This window comes from Pelophylax lessonae (genome assembly GCF_965119305.1).
Source record: "Pelophylax lessonae genome assembly, chromosome: 1".
Lineage (NCBI taxonomy): Eukaryota > Metazoa > Chordata > Amphibia > Anura > Ranidae > Pelophylax > Pelophylax lessonae.
The window spans coordinates 417,538,744-417,556,962 of record NC_138768.1 but is presented as its reverse complement, the minus strand read 5'-3'; the positions used below and the strand labels follow the sequence as shown (position 1 = coordinate 417,556,962).

Below are 18,219 nucleotides of genomic sequence, written 5' to 3'. Positions count from 1 at the left end.
CTCAAGAGACAGTCCGTTCCACCCTCTATTGCTGAGCAAAATCTACCAAGATTCTCACTTTCTCTCTTACGGATACTGGCCCACAGTGGAAGCACTCATGTCTCTACCAGACCCTCAAAGTGCCAACGGATATTACATCCAGGTGCTACAGAACACCGTCCCTCCATAAATTTTATCCCGATGTAAATGACCAATATTGGCTTTGCAATTTTGAAATTGGAACTATCCTCCACACCACTTGGTCCTGCCTCATGCTGCAGCCCTTCTGGTCTGTCAGACATATTTTTTTAAATTTACAGACCGCACTATTCAGGTGAGCCTGCACCCATTTTGTTACACATCTCTTCTATCCCAGGTAAGTTCTACCAAAAATCCATTATCAGAAACCTCCTGAATGCGGCTAAGTCCTACATCCTTTTGATTGACCCCTCACCTCCCACAGTCACCATGTGGATTTGCAAAATCGAAGAGATCAAGTCGATGGAGGATCTTGTTCTTTCCTCCCTGCAACAAGCATAAAAGCATTAAAAAAAAAAAAAAAAAAAAAAATAATTAATTTAAAAAAAATTGGTTTTATTGGATGGAAGTTTTGTTCTTGGCAGGAAAGAAAGGCCCTTGTGCAGGGATACCTAAGACTTCCCTTGAGGATCCCCCTGTTCACTCCCTCCCTATTCCTCCTTTTTTTTTTTTGTTTATAATTTGGATCCTGTTTTGGGCTCCCCATCAGGTGATTAAATATTTGCGCTATAACCCCTCCCACTCCTCAGTTTATTTGCTAGTGTCCTTATGTAATGGTACTCTTGTCTCTGCTGAAAGAAGCTGGTCTTCTACTATGGAGATTTTTAAAATCTTTTCTGGATTTTTATTTTTTTTTTGCTCGGCTGAATCCTCTATCAAATTGGCTTTACCATAGCCATTGCAACTATTGACTACAGCTTTTAGATCAGTTGACTCCTCAAGCGCCTTGGGAAACCGCACCATTACCACGCTAAAATGACGGTACAGGACCAGTCTGTATGGTTAATATAACAGTAAGTCAGCGCTAACGCCATCCCACATCTGATGGGTGTATATGTAGTGCCCCAACCAATGCTTCCCAACTCAAGCTGAGAAACTTTATCTAACACTGAGAAAATACATAGGAGGGCTTAAACTCCTAATGCATCACCACCACCAAATTTTATTGGCTAAAAAGGGACAAAAATATACTCCCAACATGTGAAGGTACAAGCATATCAGAAAACAGCTCAAGTGATGCCAAAGTAGCTGCAGATGGAGAGCTGATGAATTTTGGAGGACATGCCCCCTTTCTCAGAGCTGACCCAACCTGTTGCATTTCCACAATATGCGTTTCCATATTGCCAAGACCCTCCCCTCCAATGACAAACCTGACAGAACTACCAATCCAATCCAACGACAAATCTCACCTATCACTCATCCCCACATCTAAAAAGGTAATACAATAATCCTGCATTTAGCGCCACATGATCACCTATGGCATTAGCGCCACATGATCACCTATGGCATTAGCAATAGGAACTAACTGCCTCAATAATCAAAGCACAGTGACTCTTTAGTAGCACTATGTATATATTCGTATAAATCTTGTTCACTTGTTTGGACTCCAGAAATGAGCCCAACGCTTAGTATTTGTAATGTAAAATAAAGAGGAGTGCCAGAGATGTCCTAAACAGGATACACCAAGTGAGCCAAGTATATTAAGCCTCAGGGGAGTCACTGGAACACATGCCACTTGTTCTGGAATGCAAATAGACCAGCAGTGTGTGCCAGAAGTGCGGCCCGCTGGAGTCATGTCATTGGAAGGAGGTTCTGGAATGCTAGGCACAGGAGAAATTTCCCTGGATACCACCTACACCCTGGTCTACCTATTCTTTGGAAGGAGTAAAGCCTATGTAGGTCCATTTCAGCCTATGTAGGTCCATTTCTAGCCAGCGCCACAACCAGGCGCTGATGTGAAATACAAATGGTCACAAACACCACTTCTCCTGCACTTGAGAGTGGACTTGCTCGGGAAGGATGTGCTAGATCTTCTTGGTTATATAAGGATAAGCCTCGTCTTGCTGCCCTCTAAAGACTTGGAAGTCTGATAGTCTATAACCACAAGAAAAAGAAAGAAAGGGCACACCGACCTAGTGCCTTTTACTAAAACCATATTTTAATATTAGAAAACAGTAACTATTATACTCACAAATTTACAATTGAATAAAAGCTCATCACAAGGTACAGCATCCAAATTTCCTCACATAGTACGAATGTGACGTTCAGTCAATAGTCCAACAAATTGCAAAAGAGGAGGTGAAGATCCAATAGGCTAACTCGTTTCAAGGTTCAACCTCTTCCTCAGAGCACAGAGGAAGGAAGAGGTTGAACCTTGAAACACGTTAGCCTATTGGATCTTCACCTCCATTTGTTGTACTATTGACTGAACGTCCCATTCGTGCTATGCAAGGTATCCTGATGCTGTACCTTGTGATGAGCTTTTATTCAATTGTAAATTTGTGAGTATAATACTTACCGTTTTCTAATATTAAAATATAGTTTTGGAGAAATGCACTAGGTCGGTGCACCCTTTCTTTCATTTTCTTATGGTTCCAGGCTAATGTGAAATAATGCCAAGGGTCTCCAACCTAGAAACAAATTGTAGGAACCATGCATTCCTCACAAATTAAGAACACAATATTAAAATGTACAATATAAAAGCATGCCTGTGAGACATAATCCTGGTCAATGCAAAACTACATACACATTAATATTTTCACTATTTGATTTTTAATACATGCGTATGCACATACTTTTTATAGAATGAGATGTGTGTGTATGTTTTACATTTTGGGAGATCAGGCTGAGCCCTCTTTCTGGGGTTTTAATGTACCAAATGTGTGTTTTTTTTATTTTTTATTTTTTTCAAGTTTATATGTGTGTGTATATATACACACGGTCTTGTTTAAAAGGATCATACTCCAGTCTTTTCATTTCATTGTGTGTGTATAATATATATAGTCACTGCCTACGACTGTGTTATTGGCTGGGGGGGGGGGGGGCACTGCCAGCTATAGGGCCCGGTCCCCCCTTTCCTTGTGGTTACAGCCTGGACTCTATGGATCCCTCCTGGGAGCCTAGCGTGGTGGCCATTTTGTTGTAGCCTGTGTTTCAATGGCCGACAGCCATGTTTGTGTAGCCTGGCAGCCATTTTTTGTCGTTTTGGCATGCTAATTAAGCGGCGGCCATGACAGAGGAGCCTCTGGGTGGCGTTTTCGGCTATGCGAGCTCCTCCTTTTCCACTGGTGCTAAATCCTGGGTTTTTCTCTTTCCCTTTGGATGCCGCACTTGGAGCAAGTGCAGACTATGCTACTCTGGGTGCTAGGGTGGTAAGTCTGGTGGGGTCCCTCCCTCTCTCTGCTGCAGGTTGTGGGGTGCTCTGTTTGGTGGTGGCCTGGTGGTGCTAGACCCTTTTTGTGGGCGTCCCCCTCTTTACTGATGGAGTCTCTGGAGCATGTTTCCCCACCTCACCCCCTCTGAGGCTGCAGGTCCCTTAGGGTCCCAGCCATCTATCGATGCACTGACGGCAGTCCTGGAGTCCCTTGTTTCTCAAGTGGAGGTGGCTTTTGGGCGGCGGGCTAACAAAAAGCGCCCTCTGCCTTCCCCTGCCTCATTGGTCTCCTCAGATCCTAAATCTGATGGTGGTGGAACCCCCTGTTTCCAGGTTGAACAAGGCAACCATGATTTCCGGTTGAGGAATTGCCCATTTTTAAAGATCCGGCTGACAGAAAAGTGGAGGCTGTGGCCCGCAATATGTTCACTGTTGCTGATTCAGCACTTAGGCCAGTCTTTGTCGCAATTTCTGACCAAGTAGGCTAAACTTTTGCACTGTGACCTAGAGGGTAAGCAGCTTCCCCCTGCCCTTGCTGAATTGGCAGACCAGTTGGTCCAGGGGCTGAAGTTTATCTGTGATGCCTTTTTGAAAGTGGCTCCCTGATTTCTAGGCTTTCTGTTTTGGCAGTGCTGCTTAGGGGCGTATTGTAGCTTAAGTGTTGGTCTGTGGACCAGACTTTTAAATAAGCTCTGATTGACCTTTTCAGGGCGATCGCCTATTTGGGGCTACCCTGGATAACATCATTAAGAGTCTCACAGTGGGGATGAGTACCTTTCTTCCACAGTCTGGAAAGGGTAAAGAACCTCGCCACAGATGTGGCCCATCTTTCTCGTTTCACAAGAATTTTATTCATCCCTCAGGGTCCACTGACAAGGGCTCAAAACCTTTCAAGTCGTCCTCAGGAGGTCCCAAGTGGTAATGGTCCGGCAAGCCGAGAGCAGGATTCTCTAGCCCCGCGGACAAGGCTCCTTAAGCATGAAGGTGCGCCCTCAGCCGTGCCTGGGGTGGGGGGATGTCTTCCCTGGTTTCTGGGCCCCATGGACCTCTTTGGTAAAGGACAAATGGGTCCACGAAGTTATGCTGTCTGGTTACAAGATAGTTTTGTTATTGCCCTCCGTAAAGGTTCATCCCTTCCAATGTGCGTTTGTCCGCCGTCTGATTGCAAGCTCCTTTTGGGGAGATGAGACCTGCTGCTTTAGGGTGGGATTTTTTGGGTTTCCGGTTTCGGAACGGATTTAGTGTTTTTATTCAAACCTGTTCACAGTCCCAAAGAGAGAGAGCAAGGTGCATCCAATTCTGGCCCTCAAGGCCCTGAGTTGCTTTTTGCGGGTACAGAAGTTCAGAATGGAGTCTATTCACACGGTGGTGGCATCTCTACATCAGGGGGATTTTCTTGCCTCTATCGACATCAAGGATGCTTACCTGCACATTCCAATATGTGTCTCACACCAGTGCTTCCTCCGTTTTGCTGTAGGAGAAGAGTCTTATCAGTTTGTGGCGTTACCCTTTGGTCTCACCTCTGCTCCTCAGGTCTTCACAAAAACGTTGGCCCCGGTTCTGGCGTTTTACGTCAGCGGGAGATTGCGGTATTGGGCTATATGGACGACCTCCTTTTGTGGTGTCCTCTGCTGCCTTGATGCACTATGTAAAAAAAGAGCCACGTGGAGTATCTATAGAACTGCCAACGTTCCAATAACATCCAAAAACAGTTGTTGCATATACATGCAAACAAAACTCTCTCCGGGACTTTTTGAGGCAGTTACAGACAAGGTAATAAAGTTTAAAAAGCTGACGCCAAATTTTATTTATATACATTTATATTATGCAATAATAAAAATAGACAAAGGTCCATAAAACAAATACATATAAGTGTGTGAATGCAAAGATTACATCTGAAAAGTACCCTAGACTGGAAGATGCAACCTACAATAGCTGCCCATGTAAATTAGACTAGCTAAGGGGATCTTACAGTCCAACTCGACATGTTTTGGAGTGATTCCTTCTGGGGATTTTGGAGTACAAAGAAATCTGAGATAATACATGACAATTAACACAAGTCATCTGTAATGTACAAAACAATGTATTTAATGTGTGGAAACATCATCATACAGTACAAGGGGCTACTTGCATTTGCATATAGGAATAGCGTTCTTTATACCCCAAAATCCCTAGAAAAATGATCACTCCAAAACATGTTGGGTTGAAAAGCACTGCTTTTCAATTTTATACTGTTTTTATGTTTTATCCAGCATATGTGCAGCAGTTGTTTTTTATTTAATAGACCCAAGCGCAGTTTTTTTGTTTCATTTTTTTTTTGGACTGTAAGATCCCCTTAGCTAGTCTAATTTATATGGGCAGCTTTTGTAGGTTTTATCTTTCAGTCTAGGGTACTTTTCATATGTAATCTTTGCATTCACACTTTTGTATGTATTTGTTTTATGGACTTTCGTCTATTTTTGTTTATTGTATATAAATATAGTTTGGCGTCAGCCTTTTAAACTTTATTACTTTGTAACTGCCTCAAAAAGTCCCGGAGAGTGTTTTGTTTGCATGTATATGCAACAACTGTTTTTGATGGACGACGTGGCGATAACTAAACAGACCTTGAAGGAGTTTGGTTGGCTTCTAAATAACCAGAAGTCTGCTCTTGATTCCATCCTGAAAATTGGATTATCTGTGTCTGACTCTGGATTCAGTTCTAGCCAGAGTGTTCCTTCCTCTGGACAAACTCAAGAAGTTGCATGCTGTGATTCATCACCTGCTGTCTAGCAGGTGGTCTTCCCTCCGGACTTTCATGCAGGTGCTGGGCCTGATAGTATCTACCTGTGAGGCTGTTCCGTTTGCACAATTCCATATGTGGTCCCTTCCAAGGGAGATCCTGGTAAAATGGGACAAGTGTCAGATCGGACAATCCAATCCGGCTAAGCCAGGAAACCAAGGGGTCTCTGGTCTGGTGGCTTCACTGTCCGGCTCTTCGGCAGGGCCAAACCTTTCTCCCCTTGTATTGAACAGTGTTCACCACGGATGCCAGTCTGCCTGGGTGGGGAGGTGTCCTGGGACTGAGCCCTGCTCAGGGTTTTTGGACACTGGAAGAGTTCAGACTGCAGATCAATGTATTTGAACTCGGGGCGATCAGGCTGTGCCTGGATCACTGGACGGATCGACTCCTGGGACTTTCGGTGCAGATTCAGTATGACAATGCCACGGTTGTGGCTTATGTCATTTCCCATATCTCAGTCGGCAGGCTTTGGACCAAGGGGAGTGGTCTCTTCATCCGGATGTGTTTCATCAGATATGTCCCTGGTGGGACACCCCCGAGGTGGATCTGTTGGCATCCCTGCTCAACAGAAAGGTACCGAGGTTTGTGGCAAGGTTACGGGATCATCTGGCGGATGCCACAGACGCTTTGGTGGCCTTGTAGGGCCAGTATCGTCTGGTCTAAGCCTTCCCTGTCAAGCTTCTGCCATAGCTTTTGCACAGGATCAAGTACAAAAGGAATTCCGGTCTGTCTAGTGGCCCCGGACTGGCCTCGCTGGTTTTGGTACCCCGACCTGGTGCGGCTGGTTGCTGATGTCCCTTGGAGACTGCCTCTCAGGATCACCTCTGCTTGCAGGGTATCAGAGCTAACGGCGTTATCTTGTCGTACCCTCCACTTCGTGGTCCACAAAAATAAGGTAGTTCTTTGCCTATGTTAGTCGTTCCTTCCTAAGGTAGTCTCCGATTTCCATTTGAATGAAGACATTGTGTTGCCTACCCTGTGCCCCAGGCCCAAGCATCCTAAGGAATTTGCTTTGCATGCCTTGGATGTGGTTTGGGTGATTCAGGTGTATTTGGCAGCCACGGAGTCTTTTCGGAGGTCAGACTCACTGTGATCACAGACGGACTAAGAAAAGGGATGTCTGCTTCTTCTGCAACCATTTCCAGATGGATTAGACGGTGACTCTGGCCAATTCTATCAAGTGTCAGGTTTCTCCTTTCTTGCTAACGGCGCACTCTACTCGGGCGCTTAGTGCTTCTTGGGCCTTAACGTCAGCAGACGTCGGTGGCACAGGGTTGCAAGGCGGTCACTTGGTTGTCGGTGCACACTTTCACAAAGTTCTACAACGTGGATCTGTTGGCACCTGTGGATGCTTCCCTTTGGCTGCAAAGTTTTGCAGGCTGCTGTTAGAGGGTATGTTCCCTCTTTTGAGGGTGTATTCAGGTTTGGCTCCAGTTGTGTTTTTTTTTTTTGCTCCTGTTTTACCTGATTTATTTTGTTTATCCTTGGGGTTTTTGTTGTCCCATGTTTGGCATGGCTTGGGTATGTCCCAATGATGAGTGTCCCTAGAATACTGGAGAGCTGTGTCCATCAATGAACGAAAGAGAAAATGGGATTTTTGACTTACCGTAAAATTAATTTCTTAAAGTTCATTGACACACAGCACCCACCCCTCTATGGAGTTGTAATACTTCTGACACTACTTGTTGCAAAACTGAAGGCCTATAGCAGAGAGGGAGGAGTATACCATCTAGGATTGCTTATAGGCATAGCCAAGCCTTTTTTTTTCTGCCTAGTGTCCTATATAACAATTGCAATATAACCCAATGGTTCAGAATACAGGAGAGCTGTGTCCATCAATGAACTCAAAGAAATAGATTTTATGATGAGTCAAAAATCCAAGTTTTTAGGCATTCTTCCTCTGTTTTCATCTGGTGGTTTGGCCAGTAACACACCACCTGTATTATGCAGTCACCACACTCTGGATGGAGAGCAGGGCGCATAGCAGACAGCAGCATTGTTACTAGGGGGGTGGGAGTTTTAGAAGTACCTGCAGATCGAAATTAAAGCTGAACTCGCACTTTATAATCAAGTACAGTTTTTTTTTTCTGTTGAGTTAAAGATTTTACATAAATAAAAGGTGATCATTTTGAGCACCCTTGTTGGTCTCATCCCTGTACATGCAAGAGAGCTTTTCTGTTGAAAAATAGCAGGCCTACTGGCTGGATCACCAGATGAAAATAGACAAAAGCCTAAAAAAGGAAACGAATACAGCAATCACATCTAATCATTGGTAAGCTGCGTTATAATGCTGGGTTTAATAATGCTTTAAAGCATTTATACCACAGTACTTCCCACCCTTTAAAATAATGTAAACAAGTCTTACTCTGCAAAATCCCCAGAAGGCATCTTTCAGGGGAACAAATAGTTAGTGTGAGACAATCTTTCCTCTATGAATTTAAGAATGGCCGACCAAAAATGTATAACTCCAGGACAAGCCCAGACCATGTGGAAGTAATCTTTGGGCAGTTTGACAACAGGGGAAATCTGGGTAGTCCCTTCTACCCATTCTATATAAGCAAGAGGGGTAGAATTAAATTCTGTGAAAGTAGTTAAACTGTATCAGTTTGTCTCTAGCAGATATAACCGTAGAAAGTTTACAGTCTGAAAACAAGTGATGGGTGTATTTAATACCATATCTGGCCCAGCAGGTGCCATCTGGGATTTTGTATAGTGCGGGCAGTTGTGGGTTGCACCATAAGGGGAGCATTAGGAGAGGTCGCCAAGGAAGTTCCATTCGTTCTAGGATTACACATATGAAAAATTTTATAGGACAATTTAAGAATATCTGCCCCACCATAAGGGCCATTTCTATATAAAACATGAATCAATGCTTCATAGGATTGCTTAAGTGCAGCCTGTGTAGTCACAGAGGCAATATTTAGCATAGGGAAGAACCACCAGTGAATAGGTGTCTGTTGGGCAGAGCTAAACCTTGGCCATGACCCAGCAGATACAGTGTGTTAACACACACACGCATATCTTTTTTTTTTTTTCAACCTCACTAACTATGTAACGAAGTAACCAATCAGACCGATCTGAGTCTGATCAGCTGCATTGGAGGCCAGAGGATACATCTGGGATCTAATAGACCCCAGATCTCTCTATAATGAAGACCTGTCGGACTGCTATCACAAGGCATGTTGGTCATCCCTTGTGATGGCAGTAAAGTTGATTAAAAAAAATAATGGGACATTATTATTATTTTTTTTTTTACTTTCTGCTTAAAAAAACCTACCCAATAATAATAATAATAAAAAAAAAATGTAAATCAATTTCTTCATCAGTTTAGGCCACTGTGTGTGTGTGTGTGTGTGTGTGTGTGTGTGTGTGTGTGTGTGTGTGTATATATATATATATATATATATATATATATATATATATATATATATATATATATATATATATATATATATATTGTGCGTGTATATGTGTGTGTGTATATATATATATATATATATATATATATATATATATATATATATAAACACAGGATTTATGCCTTCTCTACTGACAGAATGGTGATCTGCTTTGTATACGTAGGCAGATCACCGTTCTGCCTCTCTCCTTTATCATTGGCGGGCGCCAGCGGACATCCAGTCAGTGGCTGTCTGATTACAGCGGGAGCAAGCCGCCAGTGGCGCGCATGCGCGCTCCCTACCCGGAAGAGCCAGGTAACGTATATATTCGTGATCTGGTGAAAAGGTACCGCCATGTAGCAGTAGAACCACTAAAAGGGCAGACCTGAACTGGTTAAAGATTGTTCAGATTTAGTAGAAGTAGGCTAGAAATAATTTAAATCCCATGTAGGAATGAATATAGCTTTACATTTTGATTCTAGATATGCCTTAATACATTTGTATGCTTTGTTTTAGCTAATGAAATGCAATCTGGCAAACCTGCGCTGCTTGGTAATTTCCATCCTAATCTCTCAGTGATTCAAAGCAACCTGCGTGATTTGTTCAGCAAGCACAGTAATGGAATTCCACTGTCCAGGTTGCCTCAGATGTACAAAGAGACCTTCAAACACGATTTGAGTGAAGAAGCGCTAAAACAGATTGTTAATTGGACGCACATTTGCACGGTATGGATCAGTAGTTGTGCATGTTTTGTTGTAATCGGCTTTTATAGCAGCAATTGTTTTTTTTTCTAAACGTTTTTTTAATAGTTTGTCATTAAATACAGTTTGAAAAGGGCAAGTTTTGGAAGGTAGAAACTTGACACTGCTACTGTGTCGCCTTGCACCTAAAGCTCTACTGGCCTTTCTGTTGGCTGAATGTACAAATTTTCATGTTTTTTATAATTTGAAGCATTTTTAAAGCTACATTCACACCAGCTATTTAGGCTGGTGCGAATCGTAGTGGCAAGAATCCTCTGATTCCTGCTGCAGCTCTAACCGGCTAGGTGGGGCCGACAGCCCAGTTCACTATAAGAGGTTGCTAGCAGCCAATGCACAGTCAATTACTTGCGGTGATCACTGCTGGACACACATAAAATGCATCCATTAGCGATTACAGCAGGTAATCATTGGCTGTGCAGAGAGCCGCGAATAGCTGCCGGGGGCCTATCATAGTGGATGGGGTCGGCGGCTGCACCTAGTTTAGAGCCGCAGAAAATTCTTGCCACTACGATTCACACCAGCCTAAATCGCAGATGTAATTGTAGCCTGAGCCCAGAAACACAAAATGTATTGCAGCTTACCAGTCCTTAGATGTGGCTTCATTTGATTTTTTTTTCTCCTGGTAATCCTAAGAAGTAGCTTCACTTATTTACTGTATCTATGGAGGAAGCCATGGTTGTCATCAAGGCTGTTCTCCTCATTTAGACAACAAACTGGTCTTCCACTCCATGTCCATTTTTTTTCCATACTCTTTTCTGATGGGTTTTCACTAATTTTGCATTTGGCTAGGGTCAGTGTCACTACTGGTAGCATGAGGCGATACCTGGACCCAATAGAGGTTGCACAGGCAGTCCAACTCCACCAGGATGGCACATCATTACGTGCCATTGCCAGAAGGTTTGCAGTGATGGGAAATGATGGGCGGCAATGACGGGCACTGATGGGTACTGATGGGGAGGACACTGATAGGCAGCACTGATGAGGCACTGACTAGCATTACTTTTGGGCGCTGACTGGCATTACTAATGGGCATTGGCATCCTTTATGGGCACTGATTGGCGTCATTTATGGGCACTGGTGGGCATCACTGATGGGTCTGCACTGATAATCAATACGCCGATCTGCTCTCCTCTTCCCGCGCCTTGTCGACTCAAATGGAAGACAGCTGATAAATGGCACTTCCTGGTACTATGTGATCAGCTGTGATTAGACACAGCTGATCATGTGGTAAAGAGCCTACGTCATAGGCTCTTTACCTAGATCGGATCAACACACCCCCCAACCGATCACCGCACTGTGCACCTTATCCTGCTGGACGTCATATACAGTATACTAGGATTTTTTTCTTTTATACTAGTAATGATGGTGATCAGCGACTTATAGCGGGACTGTAATAGTATGGCGGGCATTCTGACACTAGCTAGCTGTCATCTCCAGGGACACTAATACAGTTATCAGTGCTAATAAAATGAACTTGCACTGTAATGACACAGGGTAGGAAGGCGTGAGCATCTGGGGTAATCAAAGGGTTAACTGTGTGCCTAGGGGGTGTAATGTAACTGCACTGTGTACTGTTTTACTAGGATATTTTTCTCTCCCTGCTTTGTGAGAGAGACAAAAACCAGTGCATCCCTGCTGTCAGAGATCGGTGTTTACAACATAGATCTCTCTCCAGTCACTCGCTCCGAGGATTGGTGGGTCCGGCTAGAGCTGCAGGATTATTCGTTAAAAATTCGCAATCTCTATTTAACCCCCTCACAATCTTAATTCGCCATTTTCAAGATTCATACAGTGCAGGGCCTTTCTCTGCTCACTAACGGCTGTCAGAAAAAAAAAAAGAGCCTCTGGGAAATGTTTATCAACATTGCTCAGGCTGGGAGATAACTATAAACATGTTTTACATTGTATCATTTTGTTCTTTTAGATCAAAGGATTGAACTTTGGTCTGTATATTAGGCAAGGTTGACCACTTAGCCCCCGTTCACACTAAGGCGACCTGTGAGGCGACCTGGTCGCCTCACAGGTCGCCTCCCATAGGGAGCTGCGGACCCGTTCTAATAGGAGCGACACAAGTCGCTCCGACTTAGAAAAAGGGTCCGGAGCTTCTTTGGGGCGACCAGAAGGCGACCGCCATAGACTTCAATGTTATGAAGTCCGTGGCGGCCGCTCCGAGGTAGCGTCGCTCGTATGTAGCGTCGCTCGTATGTGAACGGGCACTTAAAGACTAAGCCTTTTTCTGACACTTGTTGCTTACAAGATAAAATCGGTATTTCTCTATCGTTAATCGACAGACGCAGCTCTGCCTAATCATAGACTATAGGGTTATGCTCCTCCCACTAGGGATAGGCACTAGGCGGAAAAAAGGCTTGTCCACGCCTATAGGGGCTGTCCCAGCAGGCATAACCCCTCAGGCTCTGCTATACTCAGTTTTGTGCCTAGTAAAATGGATAGGACCTAGTTCCCTGCTGGGACTTAGCTGTAACAGGGAAAGTTTGTGATTTTTTTTTTTATGTTTCTAGTTAGTTCCTGAGGACCAAGATCCAGAGGAACTACAAACAGCCAGCTGTGGTTTTCGCACTGGATAATATAGATCTTTCAGGTCTCCCAGCCTGGCCTGGGAGCATGAGCAGGTTAAAGTCCAGTACTAGGCCTCACCACGACAGTGCCCTGATGGATGGGGACGAGCCTTGCCTAATAGCACCCCCATCCCGGGTGGGATGTGATCTGTTTCAGAGTGGCGCCCGCCTGGTACCGCGGTATGGTGAGTAACATGTCCCCCCCCCCACTACCCCTGGAGGTCGTGGGGTGGGTGCAGGCCCCTCCCTGGAATGGTCGGACCTTGGTCGCTCCCTCTGTTCTCTGGCATCCCGGAAGCATAACTGGCGTACCCCTTGCTCCCCCCCCACCCCCTGTGGGTTTTCACTGAGGGGCGGTAATAATGCGACCGGTTTTCGGCACATATTTGCACTGGAATGATCGTCCGGGGGGGCAAGGGTCCTTAAATAGGTACCCTTGGTTGCATTTTGTTCTGGGACCCCTTTTGGGGGTCCTGGAGACCGCATGCGGTGCATGGGGGGCCGCCATTTTGCCGTGGTTCATGACCTCTGTGTTCCCGTTAGTTTGTATGAACAGCCATTTTCTTGTGGTCCGGAGGCGGGACTGGCATGCAGCACTTTTTTTTTCTATGCTTGAGGCAGAGTTGCTTCCTCTTCCTGTTTGAGTTGCTTCCTCTTCCTGTTTGAGTTGCTTCCTCTTCCTGTTTGAGTTGCTTCCTCTTCCTGTTTGAGTTGCTTCCTCTTCCTGTTTGAGTTGCTTCCTCTTCCTGTTTGAGTTGCTTCCTCTTCCTGTTTGAGTTGCTTCCTCTTCCTGTTTGAGTTGCTTCCTCTTCCTGTTTGTTCTGTGTTACTTTCATTTTGACACTGACCAGGACTGCTCGTTTTTATCTGTTAAAGTTTCTGGAGGTCCCCTGTAGGTTTCCCTCTCCTGCTCTGCCATATTTAGACATTGCAAAGGTTTTTGGGGTTTGCAGTAATAACGAGGAGACCGCGTTTTTCGCGGTCTTAAAGGGACAGTGCACAAAAAAAAAAAAATCTCCTGCAGACCCCCTGGAAATGACTGCGGGATCCTCCTGCATGCAGTTGCAGCCAGAGATTGTGTTTTTTCTGCAAAGCCTGATGTCAAAAGTGCATTCGGTTTCTTCTGGTGCTGCTAGCCGCAAATACCCTCTGTCCTCCCCTCCATCTGCAGGATCTTCGGATTCTGACACAGATATGGATGCCGCATATGCAACTCTCCCTGAGGGGTCGGTGTCTTCACATTCTGACGGTGAAGAGGATCTGTCCTCCTCTGCTGTTGTGCGAGAATGCGCCTTGATGGAAAATGTAATAGTTTCTGTGTGGGAAACTCTTACAATGGCCAATGAACCCACAGCGTCAGGTACGCAGGTGTCTTATGGCTCCCGCAAATATCACAAATCAGGTAAAGTATTCCCTTGTCCTGACTTGTTTCACTCTATTGTGGATAAACAATGGCGACTCATTAAGCACATGCTGGTGGTGCCTAAGCGTTTTGAACGCCGTTATCCCTTTGCAGAGGCGGTAGATACCAGGTGGGCCGTACCACCAAAGGTGGATTCCCTGGTGGCCAGGTTGAATAAAGCGACTCTGGTGCCGGTAAAAAAGTTGCCCACCTTTTAGGATCCCGTTGATAGACGAGTGGAACCCTTATCCCGCCATGTACATGTGGTGACGGGTCACATGTTAAAAGCTAACTTTGTGAAAGTTCTCATAGCACAGACTGCTACTGAATGGGTGAAGTTGTTAAAGAGTAACTTGAAAACAACACAGCTTCTCCCTGCGTTTCTGGAACTGTTAGACCAGTTGGTCCAAGCTCTGGTGTTCATGTGTGAAACGTCCCAGGACTTGGCCTTATTGGTGGCCAGGACATCAAAAAGCACAACGACGTCTGTATTTCTTGAGAAGTCTCAAGAAATCTCATTTGTCCCCGGGGATTTTAACGAGCTTCTACCGCTGCATCATTGAGAGCATCCTGACCAACTCCATCACTGTATGGTACGGAGGCTCCACTGTGAGTGAACGTAAAGCACTGCAAAGGGTGGTCAAAACCGCTCAACGCATCACTGGCACCCAATTATCTGCCATTGAGCACCTTCACCACAGCAGATGTTTGCGCAGAGCTCACAACATCATCAAGGATTCTTCGCATCCCAGTCATAAACTGTTTAACCTCCTTCCATCAGGAAGGAGATAAAGAAACTTGCGCACTAGAACCAGCAGGTTTAGGGACAGTTTTTTTCCATCCACCATCATATTACTGAACTCAACATTACACCGCTAATCATTACAAAACAAACACAAACAAAAGACTGTATGTTACCTCTGTACTATACATGTACATACTACATAGTATATCTTTTCACTCCTCAGTACATCTGCACTATTTATAGCTGTATGTATCTTTATCATTACTGTACATTTTGCCCAATATTTCACATTCATTTGTGTATATATATTTTTTAATTATGCTAAATGGTTATCTGCACTGTAAATATGCTAGATATTTATCTGCACTTTTGCACGATTGCTACATTTTGCACTTCTGGTAGATGCCAAACTGCATCTCGTTGCTGTGTACCTGTACTATGCAATGACAATAAAGTTCTATCTATCTATCTATCTATCTATCTATCTATCTATCTATCTATCTATCTATCTATCTATCTATCTATCTATCTATCTATCAGCAGAGGGGGTTGCTATTAGACGCCTGATATGGCTGAAATGCTGGTCAGCTGACCAGGCTTCTAAAAAAGCTGTTGCTGATCTCCCTTTTACGGGGGAGAAGCTATTTGGAGTGCCTCTGGACGATTTGATCAAAGGTATCACGGGGGGGGGGGGGTGTGGTAAGAGCACTAATCTGCCCGAAATCCTCTAAAGGCAAGTCGCTGCGCTCTTTAGGCGGGGACCTTCCTTTTCTGCTCGTAAGACTTTTTTTTCATGACTCCGGGTCACAGGAAAAAGGTAAACCGTTTAGATCTTCGTGGGGTCCAAGAAGCCATGGCCCGGTAAGTCAAAGGGCGGCAAATCCGGACCCGCAGACAAGCCCTCGTCTGCATGTAGGGGCGCCCTCACCTGAGTCTGGGATGGGGGGACGTCTTCGATTCTTCCAGGAACCCTGGACTTCCTTGATTCAGGGCAAATGGGTCCACAAATTGATCAGTTTCGCATACAAAATCGAATTCCGGTCTCGTTCACGAGACAGGTTCTTCCCGTCCAATATTTTATTGTCCCCAGCCAGGTTAAGGTACTTGAAAGGGGAGGTACACAACTTGCTGTCGCAAGGGGTGATTGTGCCGGTTCCAACTTTGGAACGCTTTCATGTTTTTTTTTTTCAAACCTGTTCACTGTGCCCAAAAATGAACAAGGTGCACCCCATCCTAGATCTCAAAGCCCTGAACCTCTTTGTGCGGGTACAGAGGTTTCGGATGGAGTCCATCCGTATGGTAGTGAACATCCCTGGACACCAGCGGTTTCTTCCCTTTGCGGTAGCGAAGCAGCGTTATCAATTTGTGCCGTTACCCTATGGTCTCACCTCCGCTCCCAGGGTGTTTACCAAGGTTCTGGCTCCGGTATTAGCATTGCTGCGCTGGAGGGGGATTGCCGTACTGGATACCTGGACGATCTCCTGTTGAGAGCGGTCTCTCATTCGATTCTGTTGGAGAATCTGGAGGTCACTGTCCGAACTCTACAAGAATTCGGTTGGAACATCAATTTCAGAAAATCCGCATTGACTCTGGTCCTGAGACTGGAGTACCTAGGCCTGACTGTGGATTCAGCCTTGGCGAGGGTTTTCCTCCCCTCGGACAAACTGTCTGAGTCATTGGACGACTCTCCTACGCGATTGTCCGGTTCGTGTTCAATCAGACAAAGCCACGGCTGTTGCTTACATCAATCACCAAGGGGACACCAGGAGTGTCCTGGCGGCCAAGGAGTTGGCCGAGATTCTGACTTGGGCAGAAAGATTTGTTCCAGCCCCCTCTGCTGTACACATCTCCAGGTGTGGAAAACTGGCAGGCGCATTACCTGAGTCGTCAGGTGTTGGATCAAGGGGAGTGGTCCTTGCACTCGGAGGTGTTTCACCTACTGTGTGTTCGGTGGGGGACCCCCGAGGTCAATCTGTTTGCCTCCCGCAAAGGTGCAGAGATTTGTAGCCAGGTCTCGAGATCCTCTGGCCGACGCCACAGACACCCTGGTGGCTCCTTGGGGTCAGCATCGGCTGATTTATGCATTTCCCCCGTTGAAACTTCTGCCGTGTCTTCTGCGCAGGATAGGGGTGGAAAATATTCCGGTCATTCTGGTGGCTCCAGATTCGCCTCGTCAGTCTTGGTATGCAGACCTCAAAAGATCTCAGGGAAGATCTGTTGTTTCAAGGTCCCATCTTCCATCCTGCTTTACAGTCGCTGGCTTTAACGGCATGGCCGTTGAAAGTCAGGTGTTGAGAAATGAGGGTCTCTCTGAGTCTGTAATCCCCTCTCTCTCTTAAAGGCTAAGAAGTCGACTCCTCTAAAGATCCATCATCGCACTTGGAAATCGTACATTTCATGGTGCGGTTTGCTGAAAGTGCACCCTCGCTTGTTTTTTACAGTGTTCGTACAGTCCTGGAAATCCTGGAAAAGTTTTGGAATTTTTAGATGACATTTTCCAGGCCTGGAAAGGTCATGGAAAATTAGGAAACACACTAGGTTTTGGAAAAGTCATGGAATTAAATTACTGTGGAGGAACGGGGAGCGGCGGGGAGCTGATGCTTAATTATTTTAATTATTTTACTATAATTATATTGCCACATACTGTATTTACATTTCGCTGTATTATGGAGCGTTTCCACTGAGCTTTCTGGTTCGGTTCGGTACGGTACGCTATTTATGCCGTTTCCATTATGAATGATACCCTAATTCCGAACCGTACCGTACCACTTTTTGGTACCCTTTCGTTGGGGTACCAAGCACATTAGTACCGTACCAACAGGGTGGAGCTACACTCAGCAGAACTTTAATTGGTTGACAGAGAATCGTCTATCACAGCTTTCCTGCTGTGACCAGCTACACCACGCCTATCATGAAAGGGTACTATTGGCAGTGGAAACGCATTGTGTACCGTACTGTACTGAACCGTACCGTACCACTCAGTGGAAATGAGGCATTAGCGTCCTTCCGGGTCCGCGGTATGCGCGTGCTGTCATTGGCCAGCAGCAGCCGAAGAGATGACCCAATCAGGCAGCGGGGAGGGCCTGCCGCGCTTTGCCTGGAGACACTGTGACTGGCTAGCAGCAGCAGTAACAGCCCGTTTCGGTTACCGCACCCCCGCATCA

The 18,219-nt window shown here is 45.3% G+C and overlaps 1 protein-coding gene across 2 annotated transcripts in view; it reads left to right on the top strand.

Annotated features, from left to right (window-relative positions):
* TDRD7 (tudor domain containing 7) overlaps positions 1 to 18,219 on the top strand; it is a 314,213-nt gene that overhangs the window by 123,808 nt on the left and 172,186 nt on the right. For both annotated transcript variants that reach the window (XM_082267672.1, XM_082267671.1), the window contains exon 6: positions 10,088 to 10,296. In XM_082267672.1, coding sequence (XP_082123798.1) covers positions 10,088 to 10,296 — 209 coding nt within the window. The remainder of the gene's footprint in view (positions 1 to 10,087; positions 10,297 to 18,219) is intronic.